At 41.3% G+C, this 21,981-nt stretch overlaps 1 protein-coding gene across 5 annotated transcripts in view; it reads right to left on the bottom strand.

Annotated features, from left to right (window-relative positions):
- The window catches only part of Dnm3 (dynamin 3), a 462,700-nt gene that overhangs the window by 276,609 nt on the left and 164,110 nt on the right, over window positions 1-21,981 (bottom strand). For all 5 annotated transcript variants that reach the window (XM_057769381.1, XM_057769378.1, XM_057769379.1 and 2 more), the window contains exons 11-12: window positions 10,899-10,985; window positions 1,510-1,580 (exon numbers count right to left, since the gene is read on the bottom strand). In XM_057769381.1, the coding sequence (XP_057625364.1) occupies window positions 1,510-1,580; window positions 10,899-10,985 (158 nt within the window). The remainder of the gene's footprint in view (window positions 1-1,509; window positions 1,581-10,898; window positions 10,986-21,981) is intronic.

Below are 21,981 nucleotides of genomic sequence, written 5' to 3'. Positions count from 1 at the left end.
TTTGTCTTTATTTCTCCTCTAGAGGAACTAGAATAGAATCACCTGGGGTTCACTGACTATAAGAAGAGCTGTAATAAATTCTCAGAGATCTTTCTAGACCAAGAAGGAAGAGATATACGTTAGACGTTAAGTGATTTTGCAGAACAAAATGAGCAGAAAATGGAGAGGGGCATGGGAGCAAGAGGGAGAAGACAGGTTCACAGGAAAGGATCATAAATCAGATGCCTATCTGGAGGGAGGAGTGGTCAGAATAGCTGAAAGGACAACTGGACAAAGAAACATGTTTATCTCAGAGCTCTGAGAAGTTAACCCTAGCACACTGATGGGAATGGCCAGGAAACACTGGCGTACCTCTCAACAGTAAGAGTCACCTGATGAAAATTAGACCGATACCACTATGTCAGCCATGAAAGCTACAGCCTTAATCAGATGTGATGGTTTTCTTTGGGTAATAAGATTCTCCTGCCTAAGACATGCCTATAAATCTCCTGGGCCACTATTTAGTTTAGATCATATGGTCTGTGTATATTTCTTCCAAGTCTGGGTATAAAAAAATAAATTGGGTTGATATTTTGCTGTGTCTTATTTTCCTTGTCCCTGTACTTGAACATACGGTCAAAGTAAAAACACATAACCTCTTCTATTTTATATCTAATATAAAATAGGCACTATTTTTTTCTCTTTAGATTGTAACTACTTGTTTGCCATTTTAGAACTAGAATCATGCTTCTTCAAATGTAACAAATATTAGTACCATTAACAAGCAAGAAAAATAGTAAACTCAGAACAAAATGTAACATAATGAGTAACTATTTGTATACATGACCTGTGAAGAATAGCAATATAGACAAATGTATGTAAATCATATACATTCTATAAAAAGGAATATGAGCATCTCAACAAATCACATCTAAGTTTTGAAAGGATGTTGTTGCTTTTGTCTTAAGGCCTCTGGTGTAGGGAAGTCTAAACAGTTTAATATTTTGGATCTAATGAGTTGCTCATTTGAGCTTTACTTATATGTCTTTATTTATTGATTTTTGAGACGCACTCTCACTCTGCACCTCAAGCTGGCTAGAACTCAGTGCAGAACAACCTTTTTGGCTTTGCCTCCCAAATGCTATGACTACAAGTGTGAACCACCACAGCCACCTGGGATTGTATTTGATGTTTCAAATTAACTGAAGAAAGAATATTACCTTGAATTTTAATGTGCAATTATTTTTGCTCTTCTATGGGAGTTCAAGTACAAACTGAAGGTCACCTTCCAAAAATATAATGAGTATTGAAGACACATGACTTTGTATGCTGCAGAAGAAGCTAAATTACCATCTTTATCAAGAGAATAGTAAATTTCCCTGCTTCATGACTATGTAGGTAGGTGGGCTCAGAATCATCCTGGTACAAACTGTCCTGTCCAAAGTCAATAGAGCTGGTGTGGAAATCAATAATGTATGTGTTTATAAAGCAACAGTAGGGATGCATGTGACAATCGGTTGTCTCACGTACTTTGCAAAGCCGATGAAGTCTTCATGGTTGGTATTAATGTAAGAGACTTGAATGTCAATCAGTAGCAGGACCTAGAAGACAAAGAGAATCACTGTCATGACAACATGGGAAATTGCCCGTATTACTTCTTGGTATTTAGTTTTTAAAGTGATTTTTTGATTAGAATAACAAGTAATTTTTCTTTTTTGGAGTCCTTTGCACTCTAACTTTGTAAGTGAAAATCCTTCATGGCAGGTAAGTCTGAGTCTCCCATGAAAGAGAAGCGCATTGTGATTCATAGACATGAACTTCTTTCTGTCATAGTCCAAAACCTAGAATTATTCTCAGGAAAGGCAAGCACATATGAGAGCAAGATTATCCTTTGCTTTTCTTCACTTTTTCCACTCTTTTCTCTTTAAATACCCTCTAGGTAACAGAAATATTTTATCTATCAACTCAGAAAGGAAATACAGAAAGAACTGAACCTGCTTCAGACGAGTGAAGTTCATTATCTGACTAAAACTCCAGCCAAAGTTCACTTAAAACATCATCTCAACAAAGGATGCTTCCCTGGCATTCCTGCCTGAATCACGCATCACTACGGTCCACCACTGTGCGCTGCCTCATCTCTTGTCCACCACTAGTTCTTGACATGGAGGAGATTTGGCATATTCTACACAGTGCTCCCTCTTAGGTTACTTGCAATTTCTGGGGTCTGGACTAGTAAATTGAACAACGTAGTTATTGGTGTTATGAAGAAATGGATGGAGCACATGTCTGAGGCAACACAAAAATGTTTTCATTGTTAGATATCTAGAAACCATGCGTCAGTGATATGAAAGGCCTCTTTGTGGGAAAATGTTCAATGGGGGAACCAAGGCCTGCGTGAGGGATAGACAAGCAGAAATTGCCAGATGAAGGCTTTCCTCTGGAACTTCTCTTACTATGTTTCTTTTTGTTCCTTTAATTGTGTAATATCCTTTTTTGGATACTGAGATTTGGTGGCAAGTTAAAAAAATTTAAGAACCCCTGCCTTGTCTACACTTTCATTTTTTATTTTTTTTAACCTCTTCTTTGAAAAAGAAAGAGGAAGAAGAGGAAGACAAGGGTGAAGAGAAATATGTCACGTAGTCCAACCTAGCCTTAAGCTCACTGTGTATGTAAGGATGATCTTTAACTCCTGACCCTGCTGTCTCCATCTCTGGTGCTGAGGATAAAACCTGGGGCTTTATACATGCTGGGCAGGAACTCTACCAGCTGGGTTGCTTCTAAGAGCCACAGTGAGTGCTTTTACCCTATGTAAAAGCACTGAAGGTAACCAAGGGCACCAGTGTCAGCATAACAGCCAATAGGCATGATGGGTGTTTCCTTAGGAATATCCCCCCTAATTCCCACCACCCCTTACTTCCCTTATCCAGGCCCAGGCCACATCCCTATACAATAACTCAATTATGTACAGAGGCATTAACCATAGAAGTGTTGGTGTGTGTGTTTACCCCAAATGTGATGAATTATTTGCATTGTTTTTTGTTTGGTGACTGTCTCAAGAGAAGCAGGTACAGTCTACAGTCATACCCGCCATAAATGCATTCAATCTCCTCAGAAGCAGGGACAATATTTGTCTTATTCCCCAGAACTAAGCATGATATGCAAAATAGATGCCCAGGAAATGCCTGTGGCTTTGATTTTGTTAACTATCAAGCTAGAAGAATAGTCTCTTCTAAAGGGAGCCATTTCTCCCCGTGTAATTGGCACATGCCCAGATTTGATTGATTCTCACGCGGTACCCAGCACCATGGGATCTGAGGCTTTACTTTTGTGGCTAATCGGAACTGGTCATAAGGCGAAACCTTGCTGAGAGTCACAAAGAAACCTGCCAAAACACAGATGAAGAAGATCACCCTGGTCTACTCTATGACCAAAAGAAATTAAGCCAAGACATAGGAACTATTAGGGCAGTAACATCCCATTTTCATGAAAAACTTTCATATCAGATTCAAATTTAATTTTCTTTCTTGAAAAACACTGAGGAATTATTATTAATTTAGCTATAGTTACCTCTATTCTCACACTAATCAGGTCAGATTCTCTTAAACATTATGTTCCTAGACTTATTTGCGGAGATTCCTTACCCATAGAGTATAACGTTTAAGTACAAATATACTGTTCTAGCATAGAGAGCAAAATATCCACGTAATCGCCAGCGCAACCCACAGCTATCATGAGCACCCTGGACGCAGAAACACATTAACTTGGACTGCAGTGTAGGAAAACAGTGAAAAAAACAAAAGTTATGGCTGTTCTCATTCATATTCCTGGAATTTGGGAGTCTGTGTTCACCCTCGGAAAAGGGCCAGGTGGCATGTGGGGGAGGAAAAGGAAACAGTACATTTTTCTCCCTCACATTTTCACTTTCTCAGAGTTTCTCCCCTTGGTTTCATGCAATCGCCGAATAGTTAGTTGAAGAAAAATAAATTTACCACCTATAGCCGCAGTAACTCACCAAACCACTTTTTTACGTGTAGTTAGAAATGTAGAAACATCTAGAAGAATAGCTGGTGCATATGATGCTTGAAAATCTTTTAAGAACAAAACTTAATATTTATGAGTTTTCATGTTTAATTTTGAGTATTCCTTCCTATCCCTCAATGTTTCCTGAGCAGGGGTGGTTAATAATTCAAAAAAAAATTTTAAAACAAATGGTAGGAATGTCCCAAGGAATTTCAGAGACATGGAGAGTTGAGAAAATGGGACAATATCGAATGAAATGTATCAAAAGTACAAGGCTCAAGACAGCACACAGTCCAGAATTCAAGCAGGACATCTATCCAAAATGAAATAATTAAATTTCCAAAACATGTTTTTCTCCCTTGCTACACAGGTCCAAAGCAGGAGTGACCACAAGTTTCTAGAGGTGGCAAATATCTGTCAGGCCCTGGGATCGTTACTTTAAAAGGAAGACCTAAATCCAGACAGGTGGCTCAGTGGTTAAGAGCACTTGTTACATAATCATGAAAACTGGTACTTGTACCCCAGTATTCATAATAAGATGGGAATTTAACATGTGCTTGAGACCCCAACTTCAAGAGAGACATCGACTTCATTGGAGCTTGTTGGCTTTCAGCCTAGACAACAAAGCACTAGCTGAATTAGGAAGCTAATGCTGGGACCCTTTAATACAGTTCTTTATGTTGTAGTGACCCCTGACCATAACAGTATTTTCATTGCTATTTCATAACTGTAATTTTACTGTTGTTATGAATCATAATATAAATGTTTTTGGAGGTAGAAGCTTGCCAAAGAGGTAGTAACCCATAGGTTAAGAATCACTGCATTAGCCTCATATTCAGAGAGAGACTCTGCCTCAAAATAACAAGTGGAAAGTGCTACATAAGAATATCCCATGCTCTCCTCTGGTTTCTGTGCACATGTAGAAGTTCGTATACTTGTATACACACATGTATATATACTCACTCACATATGTGCATATACACCCCCCACACATACATGTAAATAAGTACTTTAAAAAAATAGGGAGACACCTCTCTCCCCTCACTTAGAGAATGGACTGATCAGTACATTAAAGAGATAAGTGGAAGGAAGCCTTCCTCTGAAGCCAAGAAAGGCCATCATTTCCCACCTCTCTGTGCCCTAGTGAATGAAGAACAGCTCCAGTTAATGCTAGGCTTTAATCTGAAACACTCCTCACAAGCTCACGCTTTAAATGCTTTGTCCCCATCTCACAGTGCTATCAGGGAAGTTCTGGAACCTTGCTGTAGAGCCTGGCTGTCCGAGTCACTAGGGTGGACCCTTGGCAATTATAACCAGCCCTGGCTCCAGTTCAGTCCTTGCTTCCTAGTTTGTCAGCATGTGAACAGATTGTCACATGCTCCCGCCACCATGAGCTGTGATGTTTTCCCATATCGTCCCACTAAAATGGACTGAAAGCCTTTGAGACTGTGAATCAGCATAGGTGTTTCCTCCTTAGGTTGTTAATCTCCGATAGTGTGGTCACAGCAATGCCAAAGTAACTAATACTGAAAGATTGCACTAGACAAGTAGGGTTGTTATGGACCAGTTGACCATTGTAGTTCCTGGGCATTAGAAATGGTTTATGGGCCGGGCGGTGGTGGCGCACGCCTTTAATCCCAGCACTTGGGAGGCAGAGGCAGGCGGATCTCTGTGAGTTCGAGACCAGCCTGGTCTACGAGAGCTAGTTCCAGGACAGGATCCAAAACCACAGAGAAACCCTGTCTCGAAAAAAAAAAAGAAAAAGAAAAAGAAAAAGAAATGGTTTATGGGAGGAATTTGAAAATTTAGAGACATGGGTTAGAGAAACCCTAGAATGTCTCAATTATACAATTATTATATTCTGGCAAAAAATTGTCTCTGTTTGGCCTGTGTCTTGAAAATTTTAAGGATGGATGCAAAAGTAAAAGACTGGTTATTTGGTGAGGGGACTTCAAGACAGCATAGAATCTGGCTGGGTAGTATGGTTTACTGCTGGCTGATTTTAGTGAGATTCACAGTAAACATCAGGATCAAAAAGCAAGATATGTGGGAAATGGAAAATGCTGTTCGGGAAGAAAAATGAGCTCATTTGCACTAGCAGATAGATAGCTGCAGCTTTTAAAGAATTTAGAGCCATTAGAGAAAATCCAAGCACTCTACACAAGATAACAGGAGTTCCTCAAGAATATTTCAGACATTGGACATATTCTACTCATTATAGATCCCAGGTATAAAACTTTAAACTCACTTCAAAGACTTCCCCTGAATGAGCAAGCACCTCCAGAACACCCTGCTCACATAGAACCACATCTGAAAGTACATTTGTGTTCAGCCACCTCGGCAATCAAAGTCACTACAGCCACAGTCAAAGAGGGCCTGACTGTTGTTCAGAGAGTACAACTTGGCATTGTCCGTGAAATGCACGTTTTGCAGACATGCAGAACACAAGACTTATGGGGTCGTGGAGGCTTCCACCATACTCTGAGAAAAAAGCCATGAGACCAGGCATCACACCCCAGGGTCAGGTTCCTTGCAGGAATACCCTATCATAGGAAGTCTTGAGCATGGTGACCGAATTACAGTGGGAACTGAAGGATGGCGAGGTGTCAGGAATGTGGATCAGTTGTTCAACATTTGGAAGAGGTAGAAACAATGAGTGGAGTCATTCCAAGAAAGAAGCTTTTGAGCACTGAAAATTTGAAGACCATTAGGCCAACGCTACCTGAGCCCACTGGAACTCAGATAATGCCATTATATTCCCTAGATGCTGGAAATAGAGTTTTTTGTATTTTCTCTTCTGGACTTTAGTCTCGGTTGAGTCCAATTTTTCCTTACTACCCTCTCTCCCTGCTATTTTGCTCTGAACCATTATGTATTGGAAGTAAGTAACTCTCTTTTTATTTTACAGAAGTTCACAGCTAAGAGACTGTCTTGAGCCTTGAGTCTGAGTAGAGACTCTGGCTTAGACTTCAAACAATGTTAGAATGTGAAGACGTCAGAAAGCTTATGGTTTGATCAAGCGCGCCTTTCATCATAACATGCCATGAGCCTTTGGTGGTATGGGTGAAGTGTTGGAGTGTGAATTTGCCTCCCTGGCTTATGTTCTGATGCCTGTTCCCCACATGATGGTGGTGTTGTGGAAGATTGAACTTTAGAATCCTAGCTGGAAGGAGTGTGTCACCAGGGGGCAGTCTTTGAAGGCTATAACCGCCCTCTGTACAGGACTACCTTGTGAGCCGAACTGCTGCCTTGTCAAAATTTAGGTTGTACCTGCTCACCGCAGATCATCACAGCTGGGCTTGTGGACTATTGGCTTTCCCTCCTTTCCCTCCTAGAAGGGGATGGGGAGGTTTGTGGGACCCCTACCTGAATATCCTCCCAACCTTCTCTGAGAAGGGCTAGAGGATATATCTAGGGAAGGTTAAGGGTCTCCATCTATACTACCACAGAGGAGTCCCTACACCATCCATGCGAGGTGTAGACCTCCTACAGCGGCTGCTAAAGGTCGCCCATTCTCCTGTTACAGCGACTCCCCCATTGCTCTGTAAGCAAGCCTAATAAACCCACTGGTTCCCCAGAGGGAGCTTCGGTGGAATCCCGACGTGGGACTGTGGGAGGAAGGAATACAAAAGAAAGCTTCCCTCTGTTGGGCTGTTTCCGTGGGACTATGTTCACGGTGACACAAAGGTAAGTCACTGACAGGGACGGAGAGCTGTACAGGAATCGCTCATTTCCTCCTTACAAAATGGCCATGAGTTAACCACCATTGTTTAGCCTAAGGATGCAGAACTATATATAAAGAATGCAAGTGGGGACAGTGAAATAATTCAATAGGCAAAGACACTTGCATCATGCCTATGACCTGAGCTTGACCTTTATAACCCACGTGATGGACAGAACTGATTTTCACAGGCTGGCTTTTCCAAACATATGTCATGACAAACATGAACCTACACACACACACACACACACACACACACACTAAATATTTTTAAAGAATCCAAATAACTTAAAGACGTTACATAGAAAGTAAGAGTTAGAACTTGGATTTGAGATCAGGTAGTCTAAGCTCAGAGGACACCATCTTAATAACCATTAGAGCTCCAGGGCACCGTGGGTTAGCCTGCCATACTCCACAATTGTGCAGTGATTCACCTTGACTCAATCATAGCCTTTGAAAATCGTGATCACTATGCTTGTCTCTGAGTAGCTCTAGACCACACCCACCCCTTCACACAGCCTCTCAGCACGCTATAAACAGACAGCGCTATTAGGCTGCTAGCAGTGTTAGGAGCTGATCCTGAAGCCAGGACTGTGTCTGACTCTTCGATATTAGCATGACATAAAACAAGTATAGTCAAATCAGAAGTAATGTCTTTAGTGCTGGTGGCTTTAGAAGCTTATGTCTTCCAATGCAAATCTTGGGGTCCACTTTATGTTGCTGCAAGTTAGGACCATGCTCCAGTCAAGCAAGTGTAATGTGAACTTAGGTCTGTGTAGCCACTGGTCTGTCTGCTTACTCTTCCATGACTCTTGGGGCTGGTTCTTGGACACTGGGGCCTAGTTGTTCCAGATCAAATGCTAAACTGAATATGTCATTTTAGTGAAACAAAAAAAAAAATAAAAGAATGAAAAAGGAAACATGGAAGTTTCAACACCTCACCTACATAGGTCACAATGGTGGCAAAACAACATACTACGTTTCTCAGTATCAGTTTTACTTAGGATCCCTATGAGTTTAGTTTACACGTCATCATTTGAACGGTATAGGATAAAAACACAAGTCAAAGCATCTTGTTTATTTAAGAAGGTATGCACAGCTGATGATTGTTGTAGAAGGAGAGAGCCGCTTGTTGTTTCCCAACAGAGACCAGGTCTGTGACAGGGAGTTTCCACTGTCAACTTGACATGACCCGGGATTGCCTGGAAAGAGTATCTCAATGAGGAATAGAATATATCAGGCTGGCCTGTGGCCATGTCTGGAAGGGACTTTTTTTCCTTGGTTACTTGAGGTAGAAAGACCCACTCTGAGTGTGGGCATTTCTCAGTCAGAGCCCTGATCAGACAAGTGTGAGACTGAGCAAGGGCCACACATTCCTTGCTCTCTGTTATTGACTGTGGTGATGTAACAAGCTGTTTCCAGTCCCTGCCACCTTAGGTGTTCTGCAGTGATAGATTAAACCCTGGAACAGTAAGCTGAAAGCAATCCTTTCTCTCCTAAGCTGCTTTTTGTTGGGGTTGTTTTATCACAAGCAACGAAAATAAAAAATAAGACAGGATCTCATGTATCCCAGCCTGCTCTTGAAATGGCTACATAATAGAAAATGAGCTTGAATTCCTAATACTCCCGCCTCTACTTCCTAAGTACTACAATCACAGGATTTTATAGGACTGAGCTGTATTGGTCCAATAGCAGCAAAGACATTAGATGGGGACAGTTTGGGCCTATATGTCTGGTTCCTGGCTTCATTTCACTGGCTTGTGAGTTAATGCTGGCTGAGTTACAATACCTCTTTTCTCTATGTTGGGATGTTATCCAAGATTGTAAAAGCTGGAAAACAAGTGGAAATTATAAATAGTGGGCAATTAATTTTAAAGCACTCTGATAAAAAGTAGTACCAATCAGTCCTGAGCTCAAGCAGAGAAAGCGGTTTTTGCTGGGGTCCCTCACAAATGCCTCAGCCTGCAGGCTTCCGGCACTCCCCTCATTTCCTACTTTCCCCCCTCCCATCTGCACACTCATGCTATGCGAGAGTACATGTCTCCCTTACTGGGATTCCTACTCTCTATTTTTTCCTCTTCTCTTTTTCTTCATTTTTTCCCCCTTCCTCATTCCAGCCCACCTGATAATCCCAAAATCTTGGAATACTAACTTGTGGGGGGCACTCGGAGATCATATAGAACAACATCCCAGTTCTGCTCATGAAAAGAACAGTCCTAAGAAGTGATTTCCACAAGAACACACTGTTACTTGGGAGAGAACATGGCCCAAGTCCAGCATTCGCTCCACACGATGCTCGCAGCTGTGCCGTGGAAGAGTGTTTGAAAGCCTTAGTATTTTCCATTATCGTGTTGATAAGTAACTAAGAAAAGGCCATTTTGACATAAGAATTTGTTCTTCTTTTCTCAAATAATGTATCCTCCCTTAAAAATTATCTTTCCAAGTCAGTGAGGGTCCAAAGATGGCTTCAAGGTCATTCCTTAGAAGCCAAGTGAATTAGTAAGATAGTTCTGAATGTTTAAAATATTAGTTCCTAAACATCTTTCTCCAATGTAGATTGCACAGGCAAGTTATAAAAACCTGTAAAAAAATATTTAGAAAAAAATTTAATATCCTGGAGTTTATATACAAATCCATTAATACATGAGAATTTCATCTAATGAAAAAAACAATATGGTATGTTTCTGGATTAGCGGTCATCTATGAGTGGTGTGGACATGCTGGAAAGGTTACACACGATACTGATAAAAAGATGAGGGGAAATAACAGAGCTTCCTATTTGGAAGGCAGGTTGTTCCTGGTTATTGATTTGTTCAGAGACAAGGTCTTACACTGCAGCTCAGACTAGCCTCAGACTTGAGGCAATTCTCCTGCCTCTGCCTCTCCAGTGCAGAGACTGCAGGTGTGAGCTCCCACACTTGGCTCTGGACTTGTATTGTTGATTTTATATTCAGTTTTAGATTTCTGGAGACATTGCTAAATGTCCTTATATTTTATCCAATATTGGTATAGTAGTAACTCATATATAATTCATGAAAAATAAAAGTAATTATGATATTGTTATGTATCACACTGTTTTTTCATTGAGGACTAAGCTACCTACTGGTGACAACGAGGCACCTTGGTAAAATCCTTCCACTCCCACAAAGGCCCTGATACCAGGCAAGAATTTACTCACCTGGTCCTTGGTCTTCCCTTCTCGCTCACGGATGTGGTTAGCAACAATCCTTTCTGTTTCCTCACAAAGTCTGGGGAAGTTCGCCAACTGTCAAGAAAATGAACCTGGGCATTAATACTGCACAACGGTTGTACCATAGAAACAGACCAGAGGTGCTGAGGCAAGGCTGCCCCTTCTGAGAGCAAGACAGGAGACATGAACTTCTGCAGATTAACCACAGCAGCTCTGACAACTGGGAGAAGACGCCTCAAAGCCAGGACAGCCGTTGTCTGGAAATGAAGCTGAAACCCGGTGTCCTGGCTAGTTTACTGTCAGCTTGACAGAAGTTGGGGCTCTTTGGGAAGTGGGACTTTCAATTGAGAAGATTCCTTCATAACATTTGCCTGTAGACAAGTGGGCAGTGCATTTTCTTAATCAGCGATTGATGCGAGAGCCCTGCCCACTATTGGCAGTGTTGCTCTGGGCAGGTGCCAGTGAGATGCATAAGAAAGCTGAACACGCCATGGGGAGCAAGCCAGTGAGCAGCACTCTGGCGCTGTATGTTTTAATTCCTGCCTTCAGGTTCCTGCCTTGACTTCCTTTGATAATGGACTATGGTGTAGACGTGTAAGCTGAAATAAACCCTTTCCTCTCCAAGTTGCTTTTGGCCATGGTGTTTTATCATCGCAATAGAAACCCTAACCAAGACACCGAGTGGATGCATCAGAGCATCAAGCAGAGGCTTGGCAAGACTTTCTGACTCCTGAAGAAATCAGAGAGGAAGCAATAGTAGCTTTGACAGAGATGGCAACAGTGGAAACAGAAAACAGGCATGCCCATGGCTAATTCAAGTAAATGACTAATTCCAATTATAAGAAAACACATATACATAACAAAATAGCAAAATAACAAAATAGCATAATACAAACAGTAAAGGATGAGATTCAATGAACATATAGTAGTCAATATGAAGAAGGCAAACATTAAACCGAATTAAAAATATTGCAGAGGAAAATGGTAAATGTTATGTCATCAGTTTGTTGCTATTATTTTTATAAGATAACAGGTGAACTTAGAGCCTGAGGCCAGCATGGGTTAGCTGAGAGGTTAGGTCAATGAAGGCAAATTTCCTGGAAAGAAATTTGGAAATGTTTACCAAGAATCTCAAATACATACACAAACTCCCCTGGCTCACCCTTCATCCCTCACCCCTCTCTCTCACACACATACACACTTTAACCTAACAACTTCCCAGGATTCTGAGGTAAAATCATAAAGACTTTTATTACGACATTAATTGGAATGGCAAAATGAGACAAACAGGAACTTAATACCTAAGTATCGATGATATTAAACAAATCAAAGTAGATCCACTTATCAGTGGCCATTGCAAAATATGTTTTTAATTAATACATTTATTTACACTTATGTACATGTATATCTGAATGCCTATGTGACTGTATGTGCTTATGCATGGATGGGTATGTCATACCTGTACAGACTAGAAGAGAGTGTTGGTGTTTTTCTCCAACACTCTCCGCCTTTTCTCCAAAGCACTTCTCTCCCTGAAGCTGGGGTTTACTCTTAGCTAGGCTGAAAGCCAGCAAACCTCAGCCATGCTCCTGCCTCTGCCCTCCTCAGAGTTGAGATCTCAAACATTTGCAGAAATACCCAGCTTGCTACCGAAGTAATGGGATCCAATGTGCAGTCCTCTTGGTTGTATTGCAAACATTCTTAACTGCAGATCCATTGTCCCAACCCCTCAAATCACATCCTCATGCTGTCTAATGGCACGGCGTTCACAGTGTGATATAAGGGAAGAACACTGAGCAGCCAGATAGGTAGTGTGCTGAGGCCAAAACACCACCTTGAATCCTCAGATACACTAAGAACTTCAGCTTTTGAATAAAGTTTCCTCAAGCTTGGAAGAGGTTAGGAAAAGGCCTCCCTGAGAGACGCTGCTTGAGGTCACCTGGGTCACTGTGCACAGTGATAGTTTGCATCTTGCACATTTGTTTCCCGGAAGGATAAAAGCCCCGGCCCTTCATGGTGCAGAAGAACAAGGTCTCCGTCTCTTAATGGCACAAGTCTGCTGCCTGTGAGCAGAGAGCTGAACAAACATGATACAATATGAACAGTAGTAACTCATTCAACTCAGCACAAGTTCATCCTCTCAAGAGGTTTCTAGAGAAGAGTATTTTATACCACTATAAATAGAAAATAGAAAAATAGAGAAATCTAACTGCTTTGGTAACTCATAAGCACTTACTCTATATGCATAAAGACCCAAGTCGATCTTCCAGAACCATGTTTAAGAAAAGAAATCCAGGGATGGCAGCACATGTCTGTGATCCCGTTCCTGGGAAGGCTGTAAATGGGCGGTCCCTAAGGCTCACTGGCCAGCAAGGCCAGCCTGCATGACAAGTCCCAGGTCACTAAAAGAGTCTGTCTCCAAAAGTAAAGTGGGCAGTACCTGAGGTTGTCCTCTGACCTCTACACTCATGTATACCATGTGTGTGAATATATATATATGCATATACATATATATACATACACACACAAACACACACACAATCTTTTTAAACTTGTTCTATCCACTGAGCTCAACTCAACCATGAAAGCAGTCTGTAGTTTTGTACCAATAACTGAAACAAAAGTAAACAGACTAAATTCTTAGGGAAACAAAAGACAAACAACAAAATCCTTGACCTCACATGTGTGTGTGGCAGGGAATGGAAGAGGGGGAGGATTAGCGACAACACCAGGCAGTGTGAGCCATAACCATCACTGAAGGCATCAATGAAATGAATACATTTGCTCTGAGCCTGATCTACAAAGGATTCTGGGGGAATACAATTCAAAAATGTTGGTTTTCATTGAGAGTTTTGTGGTGCTCAGTTCTTATGATGCACACAGAAAAGGGGACATCAAAGCCCTTCTGGCATTCAAAATGAATTCTGACTAGGCTCTGTGACCTCCACCTCATAGCTCGCTTACCAGGAATGGCTGAGTGTTTATGCAGCCCTCCTTCCTGCGCGCAAACACACTCTGTCCTGATTGCCAGCTTCGTGTCCGCCTCACTTCCACATCTCTTCATGTGCAATTACAATTTCCATAATCATTGGAATCATTATAACTCTCAAGGTCTTCTGCTCTGGCGTTCAAATTCATTAAAAGCCTACACTGCAAAGAATTCTAATCGTGCCTGCCTAAATAGTGTGGCTCTAGAAAGCACCATATTTAGACCTTGATTTCCCACTAATTACTTATATTCTGTCAATTATTTATGAGGCATCAGTGAAGGAAGGCTTTGCTACGGCTACAGACATTTTCTATCCTTGATTTCCATCACATCCCTCGCTAGGCAACCGCCGTCCACTGGCCCTGTACTCACCATGTCAGAGCACCTGATGGCGAATCTTACAGTGCCGAGAGGCTAGTTAACTATGTAAATATGTAGTCACACAGCATGGAGAAGCCTACCATAAGAATCTCTCTTGGGATTTAATGCCCTTGCATGAGACACAATCTGTCAGTCACACTGTATGTCGACTAAATGACAAATTACTTCCAAATACCTTCTTGTTTAGATCTCTTTATTATTCTTAAATAATAAAGATTCAATGAAGAAATAATACAACTTTTTTTTCAGAATCCAACCCTTGAACATTTGATTCTGAGAAAATTTCAGTGACACATGTCCTGAGAGAAAGTAGCATTATAATAAAAAAATATATAAAACCGCATCTTAATTATGTTCAATATTTTAAGTGTTATGTGGAGTTGCGTATAATTATTTTGGGAAACCTCGCTATAAAAATTTCAGTATGAACCACATTTTTCTCTGGGGGTAAAAGAAACACTTGAAAGGTATTTCCATCCTATAAAGCAAAAATTACAGACTTATAAAATTTACTAAACATGAATTAATCAGATCGTAAGAGCCAGGCAATTCAGTTTCTCCTGGGATAGGCATGAGCCAGCCAAGGCCTCAAGAGTAACTCATCTGATGCCTCAAGCAAAAATACAGGTTGTTGGGAAATCATTGTTCATGGACCTGTAGCAAGGTTCCCAGAGAAAACAAACCTAAGCTAGAACAGTTTCCTTCATCTATTTGATCCGACATTGTGAGTCTTGCTGCCAAAGATATGGGCTCTTTTTTTTTTTTCATCTAAAAGCTATAAACTTTCAGATGTTGGCCACTGGTTATGAACTAACCAGCAATTATGACTGCACTGCTCACGAAAACATTTCAAATTTATTTCATTTTCTGTGAATTAAGAACACCACCCTCAAAAGTCCCTAGCAATCCTTTATGTGTGTCTGACATCTTGTTGGATTTATTCAGGAGCTGAGAAAATGGTTGTCCCTGAAGAGAGTGCTATGAAGACAGGGAACTATGTCCACCCACGCTCACAAAAGCCTGGAAATGAGGAGCGATTTTAGTGCAGAGCTGTCAGGAAATGGTGAGGTTCCTCCTCACAGCACAGAAGTAGCCTCTGTTTCACAAATGGCATTTGGGAAATCCACAAAGCTGGTGAGGGGAGGGGAAAGGAGCCAGCTCCTGGCGAGAGGGACTTGGGTAATGTGAATACAGAGCAAGAAATGTGTCAGTTGCCCTCCTCCAAGTGGGCAAATTCCAAATCTCTAAACCTCAAATACTTTCTGCAACTAGAGGGAGAAATGATGAGGTGTGTGATGGAAAAATCTTTAAACAGAAATAAAGAGAACTTTGGCGTTATTCAGCAAAGGCTAAGAAACTGAAATGTCGAAGTCCAACCTTGGATGGAAGAAGGCTGTGCTGTTGTCAGTGAAGGCACGCTTGGTCTCTTAAGGAATGCAGAAGACATTTAAACAGGTCAGGGTGGGGATGGGAGTTGACACTGTCTCCAAACAGTACCTGAAGGTCTCAGGCAGGGTTTTGTCTTCCCTGACATACGAGTTTATCTTTGGTAGACACATTAATGAGCAGTTAAGTTGGGAAAAGAAGAAAAACAGAAGGTAGGAGGGAAAGCTAAGCATTGGAGCTGAATTTCCTATAGCATCCAATAAAAACTTCAAAAAAAAAAAAAATAACCAGTCTGATTTAGGGAAACTGAAATTTAAGTCTCTTACACAGAGTGAGAGTCCATCAGCATGGCCCCACTGAACGGATCTGGAGCTCTGTGGCTGTCCTTTTCACCCTACATCAGTCATGCTACATCGAGAACACGTGGATTTCTTTATCCAGCCAATTGTACATCCAAGGGCTGGAGAGATGGCTCAGAGGTTAAGAGCACTGACTGCTCTTCCAGAGGTCCTGAGTTCAATTCCCAGCAACCACATGATGGCTCACAACCATCTGTAATGAGATCTGGCGCCCTCTTCTGGTGTGTGGGAAGCAGAATGTTGTACACATAATAAATAAATAAAAAAAAACAATTGTACATCCAAAATTACTATTGGAAAAAGAAGGGTGATCTAGGGTTGCAAAAAAAAAAAAAAAAAAAAAAAAAAAAAAAAAAAAAAACTGAGCTCAATAAATCAAGTCCCCACTGTGCGAGCTCATATTCTCAGGGTCCCTTCATCGTGTAACGATATGAGTCTTGTGAAGTGTTATTCACAGAGTCCCATGTGCTGAAAGGAAAAGAAGGGGGTAAGATGAAGACCAGGGGTCTCCTGAGTGTTTTGGAGATGGAAAGATTGTGAAACCATATCTAGAAAATTCAAGAAAGCCTCTGATAACATGACCTTTGAATGCCTGAAGGAAGAAGTAAACGTTTGATTTTTGCAGCTGCTTCAGTGCCCATAAAGGAATGCAAAGTCCCCACTGCCATGTCTCCTCAGGACACCGGTGCAGCTGGAATGGAGAAGAGAGAAGAGTTTAGAGATGAAAGGGGGCACGAACACATGGTCAGGACTTCAGATTCTCTTCTTTAGTTTATATGGACCCTGGACCATGTACGTACTGACCCAACATGTGACAGAATTGGGCATTTCTTCAAGCAGCACTTTTTAATGCAAAATTCTTCTTTGGGTTTCTTATGGCCAACTAAGGTGTCTTCTTTTTTACTTGCAAAAAAAAAAAAAATTTCTCTAAGCAGTGGGGAAAAGAATCAATTAATTGGTATCATAGCTATCCAAGAATGTAGTTTCCCAAAAGGCCAATAAATGGCACAGTTGCTAAACTGTGGTCAAAAAACAAGTTGTTCCTCTCTGTGCTTCCTGCAAAGAACTTTAGAACCTTGAGACGATGTGCCAGAGAAGAGGAGGTAAAGGAAGGCAGATGAAAACTGATGCCCACCAGAAAAATTCCAAAGTTGAGATGTCCCTGGAGAGAAGCCAAATGGCTCATAAAGCCCTAATGTCCCTGCCTGGTTACCCCTGTGCCCCAGAAACAATAGTGGAAAAATATCGGAGAAGAAATGCATCCCCCCAGAGGAAAAAAAAAAAAAGCTTTGTGCTGTGCTGTTTGAGCATACATAAACCCCAGATGTTTTAAACTAATGTACGTTTATATGGTGTAAGGAAAAAATGTTAAAAGATTTTACACGTACAGCAATCAACGTGAGGAGTTATAGATGAAAACAATGCTTTAAATACATATGTGGACAGGTATGTGAAACTATAATACAGCTAAAATAACTCTATGTTTTATGTTGCCTGAAGCAGTCTTGTTTTACTCTCATAATCATGGTGAAAGCATTAATAGCACTCCCTTTAACTCTCAGGAATGTCCTGCTGGACAATAAATCATATAGTCACTTTTTCAATGCCTCGTGTTCAAAGGGGTCAAATAATGAAGTGTTAGCATTAGCACATGTAACGTTAATTAGGATTCTTATCTGAAAAAAATTTAATTTTAATTATACTAGTTCCAAAATAAGAGGCTAATGGTAGACTTAAGGCCAAAAATTTGAGCATCAAAATAAAACATAAAGAATGACAGATGTTTGGATGAAAACCTGTCCAGATGTCATCATTTTCAAAGAAATGACTAAAACACTCTTTTGAAACCAAGTACATATTTCTTTAGCATCAAGGGAACTTAAGAACATGTAAATTTTTAATATGTATTTATACAGTGTCTCTCCCGGGGGGTTAGTCATTGCAAGTGGTTCTGGGGTCTGGAAGATAAAAGGCAAAGCTCTTTGTTATAAATACACTTCTAATCAGCAAGAAGAAGGACTCACATGAACAAATGAACGCATGCAAATACCCACACCCTAGCTCAGGCATGATGAGAGAAACAGACATGGGTTAGCAAGTGAAGCGTGGAGACAGGAGTAAGGAAAGGGGCCAGGAAAGGACTCACAGAGGCCCTCCAGGAAAGCGTTTAGGAGATGATGAAGAGTGTACTGGATCTCTGTAAAGGAGGAATGACGGAGGAAGACGGGAGAGGAAAAGAAGACATTCAAGACAAAGAGAATGACATGTACAAATGCCAAAGGCATTAAACGTCTTAGAGGGGCAGTGAACAGTTGTGGCCATAACAAGCAGTATGACAACAAGCACAGCTGAACGAGTACTTAGAAATTAGACAGTGGAATGCAGACCTACGTGATTTAAACCTTATGGTCAAGGCTTGAATGGGTATTAATTTTAATAAAACAAACAAAATATAGGTCTGAATTTTAGAAAGGCTACTTTGACAGCATAGAGGAGAGTGAATTGTGGGTATTGAGCGTAGAGGTCAAAGGCTCAGGAGACCAACAGGACTCTTCAGAACCTAAGAAAGGACATAACAATGTAGCTGTAGTAGTTAGGGACAGTGTATTGGTTTGAATCTGTAATGTCTCCATAGACTCTGTTTGAAAGAATCAGTCCTGAGTTTGTAGCACTACTGTGAAGGCTATGGGACTGACCAGAGGAATTGCATTGTGGGACATGGTCTCTCAAAGTTATATGTGCCATGGGGTCTAGTCACAGTCTCTGCTTCTTGGTTTATAAAATATGAACAGTTGCTTCATATATCCACCACCACACACCTTCTCAGCCAGGAAAAACTGGATTTTTCTCTAAAACCCCGAGCTAAATGAAACCTTTCCTCACCAAGCTACTGATACAGAGCACTTTGAAAGGCCTGGTCTGGAGGTGTCAACGTGGGACTCATCGACATTTTCAGCTTTAAAGGGAAGTTGAACAGTGAATTATGATCTGCCAACTAAAACTACAACAAGAAAAGACGGATGTCCGTAACCCAGCTGGGTGGGATCCCAGGGTTTACAGGGAGGCAAGGGTAGACAGACATTGAGAACAAGAGAGGGAACACTCAGAGATGGAAGAGAGTGAGTGAGAGAGAGGCATGGCCACTTCAAAACAAGAGTGACATCAAGAGGAAGAAGAGTGCCCAATAGTTACAGCAGCCAGGCCCCAGTTGACCTTGATCATGAGTGTCTCCATAAAGTGGTAGAACACAAGCCTGACAGAGGTTGAAGAATTAACTGGAGGAGAGGACAGTGAATAGGCTTGAGGTCGGGTTTTTCCGAGCTATAGGTGTGTGCTGGCCTTCTTCAGGTGACAGAGCATGTGACTGTACAAACAGCAGAAGACTCCTAGGAACCAGTTTCCTTAGGAAAACACACATGTATCTTTGGCCAGGGTCAGTGTCTCATCAGAGATAAAGATAAGGCAGAAGGCTGCTCTGAGTACAGGAAAGCCTGAGGGATTGGAAGAAAAGAAGCCAATCTCCTGGTTTACGGCCATGAAATTATCATGTGAAGGTGAAGAAGAGAGTATTTAATTTAACGTCCCTGTATGGAGAACATGAAAAGCCACTCATTAGAATCCACTGACATGTTGCTGAGTAGCATTAAGATTGCACTAAGGTACAAGCCTCAGTATGTTGTGGCACTCATCCAGAAAAGGGGCACTTGGTTTCCAAGCTTCTCGGGAACTTGGGGTAAAGACAATTGGCCACTCTCAGCATCCTTTGAGTTTCAACTTGTAAAAATGTTAAATCAGGCAGAAATTAAGTGACTAATCAGCAAATCAAAAGTGTCTCAGTCACCCAATTCTCTCTCCGTCACAGTGGGCTCTCTGATTTAAAGATTCTATTCTTTTGTTTTTGAACCTAGGTCTCAGAGACAAAGAGGGCAGTAACTTTCAAATATCCTCTGAGCTCTTCCATTAATTTTTTAATTGTCTTTTTAAAATCTAAAGAAAGTTTAAGGGGTGGCCTGGATCTTCTAAGACATCTGTCTATGATGCCAAGGACCACATGAAGTTAGGGGAACATGATCTCAGGAGGGACTGAATGCTGAGTCTCAGGAGTCAAGAGCAGCAAAGAACAGTGGCTGTTGGCTGTTAGACATGAGCTCTGCACGGACAAACACTAAAGGTGAACTGAGAATGAAGGAGAAAAATGTAAGCCACCTGCTGTGGAATACTTCTTCTGTACACACTGTAAACTATGCTGTGATTGGTTTGACAAAGAATATCACTGACCAATAGTTGGGCAGAATAAGGTTAGGTGAGAAAACCAGACTAAGGACACTAGGAAGAAGAAAGGCAGAGACAGGAGAGTCTCCAGGAGAAGCAGAGGAAGTAACATGTGCTGGAGGACAGATAACGTCACGAGCCATGTGCCAGCACATGGACGGATAGAATGGGTTAATTTAAGTTGTGAGAGCTAATTAGTAATAAGCCTAAGCTATTAACCAAGCATTTATATTCAATATTAAGTATTCATGTTGATTATCTGGGAACTTGTGGATAAAAAAGAAAAGTCCACCTACAGTCAACTTCTAAAAATCCTGATGCACCAAGAGAGGAGATAGGAACTGGCTGTGAGAACCAGAAAGTGGAGGCATGTCCTGGTACCACTTGGGCCTTCATGGAAAGCATTTGCAGAAGAATAGTTAAATCCTGTTTGGAATCCATGGCAGGAGAAGTAGGCAAGTGTCATGCCTAATTTCAGGCCATTCAATATTTCCTTAGGTTTGTACCAAAAATTTTACATCCATGAAGAAATCTCTAGGGCAGATAACAACCTCGGGGAGAAATCTAGGCTTTCTTTGTTTCACTTTATTGTATTTAAAGCAAAATATAGAATGTTCTGGGAAGACAGTAAAAAAAAAAATACACGGAGATTGATGCAGAAGTTATGATGGAAAGGGAGGTTCAAAACGGGGGAGCAAGAATAGGAGCCAGAAACTGTTTGGGAACAAGCTGTCTCATCTCAGGCTTACTGTCACTTTCCCAGTGAGTTGGATAAAATGGGCAATGATAAAAAAAAATAAATAAATAAAAATAAAAAGATTCATATATACCATAAACACTTTATATAACTGAAAACATAAATGTATACATATGTGCCAATCTTTTGATGTGACACCAGAGCCTGCTTTCTGCATATGCACCCACTGATTCGAGTTACGCCTCTTCTGTCTTACATAAACCACATCCTTCATCTACCATCTCCAGTTCTGCTTTCTTTAAAGAGAGGGAGAACGTGAACACACTTGTTAAATAATCTGAATGCAGGAACTCCACATTTTTATAAGCACCCAGCCAACTGTACACACTGTTTTACTAGTATCCTGTCCATACCTCACCAGTAGCACGCCGTTCACAGCTAACAATTTGCAAAGCCCTCAGCTCAGTTTTCTGAGAAACCAGACAACTTTTTCTTCACAGCACACCTAACAGAGGCCTTTGCACAGACCACATCTGTGTGCTGAAGCTGGCAATCTGGGTGGCTGGTATGGGGTGTGGTACTAGTTAATCCTAAGGTCAGTTAAGAAGCCAATCAAGGGTCCTTTAGATGCACAGGCAAAAGACAGGGAGCCCAGAGTGTGGAGTAATAACTTATAGCACCATTAATAAAAACCCAGAGACAGAAATTGGGGTTCAACCTGAAGGTCAGAAAGGTAGAACAGCCAGACACTGGCTCTTACCTCTACCTCGGTCCGTAATGGCCATTCTGCCTCCAGGAATCTCACCATGAGACTGTGTGGGAGCTGTCTCCTCCCATCTTATATTCCTCTCTAGGGCTGGGATTAAAGGCGTGTACTACTACTACCCAGTTTCTGTGGCAAACTAGTTTGACTACTGGGATTAAAGGTGTGTGTCACCACTGCCTGCTCTGTAAGGCTGACTAGTGTATTTGAGTTGACTTTTGACT

Source organism: Chionomys nivalis, chromosome 5 (genome assembly GCF_950005125.1).
Source record: "Chionomys nivalis chromosome 5, mChiNiv1.1, whole genome shotgun sequence".
NCBI lineage: Eukaryota > Metazoa > Chordata > Mammalia > Rodentia > Cricetidae > Chionomys > Chionomys nivalis.
Note: the sequence above shows the minus strand (reverse complement) of the source record. Positions and strands in the feature narration are given on the sequence as shown.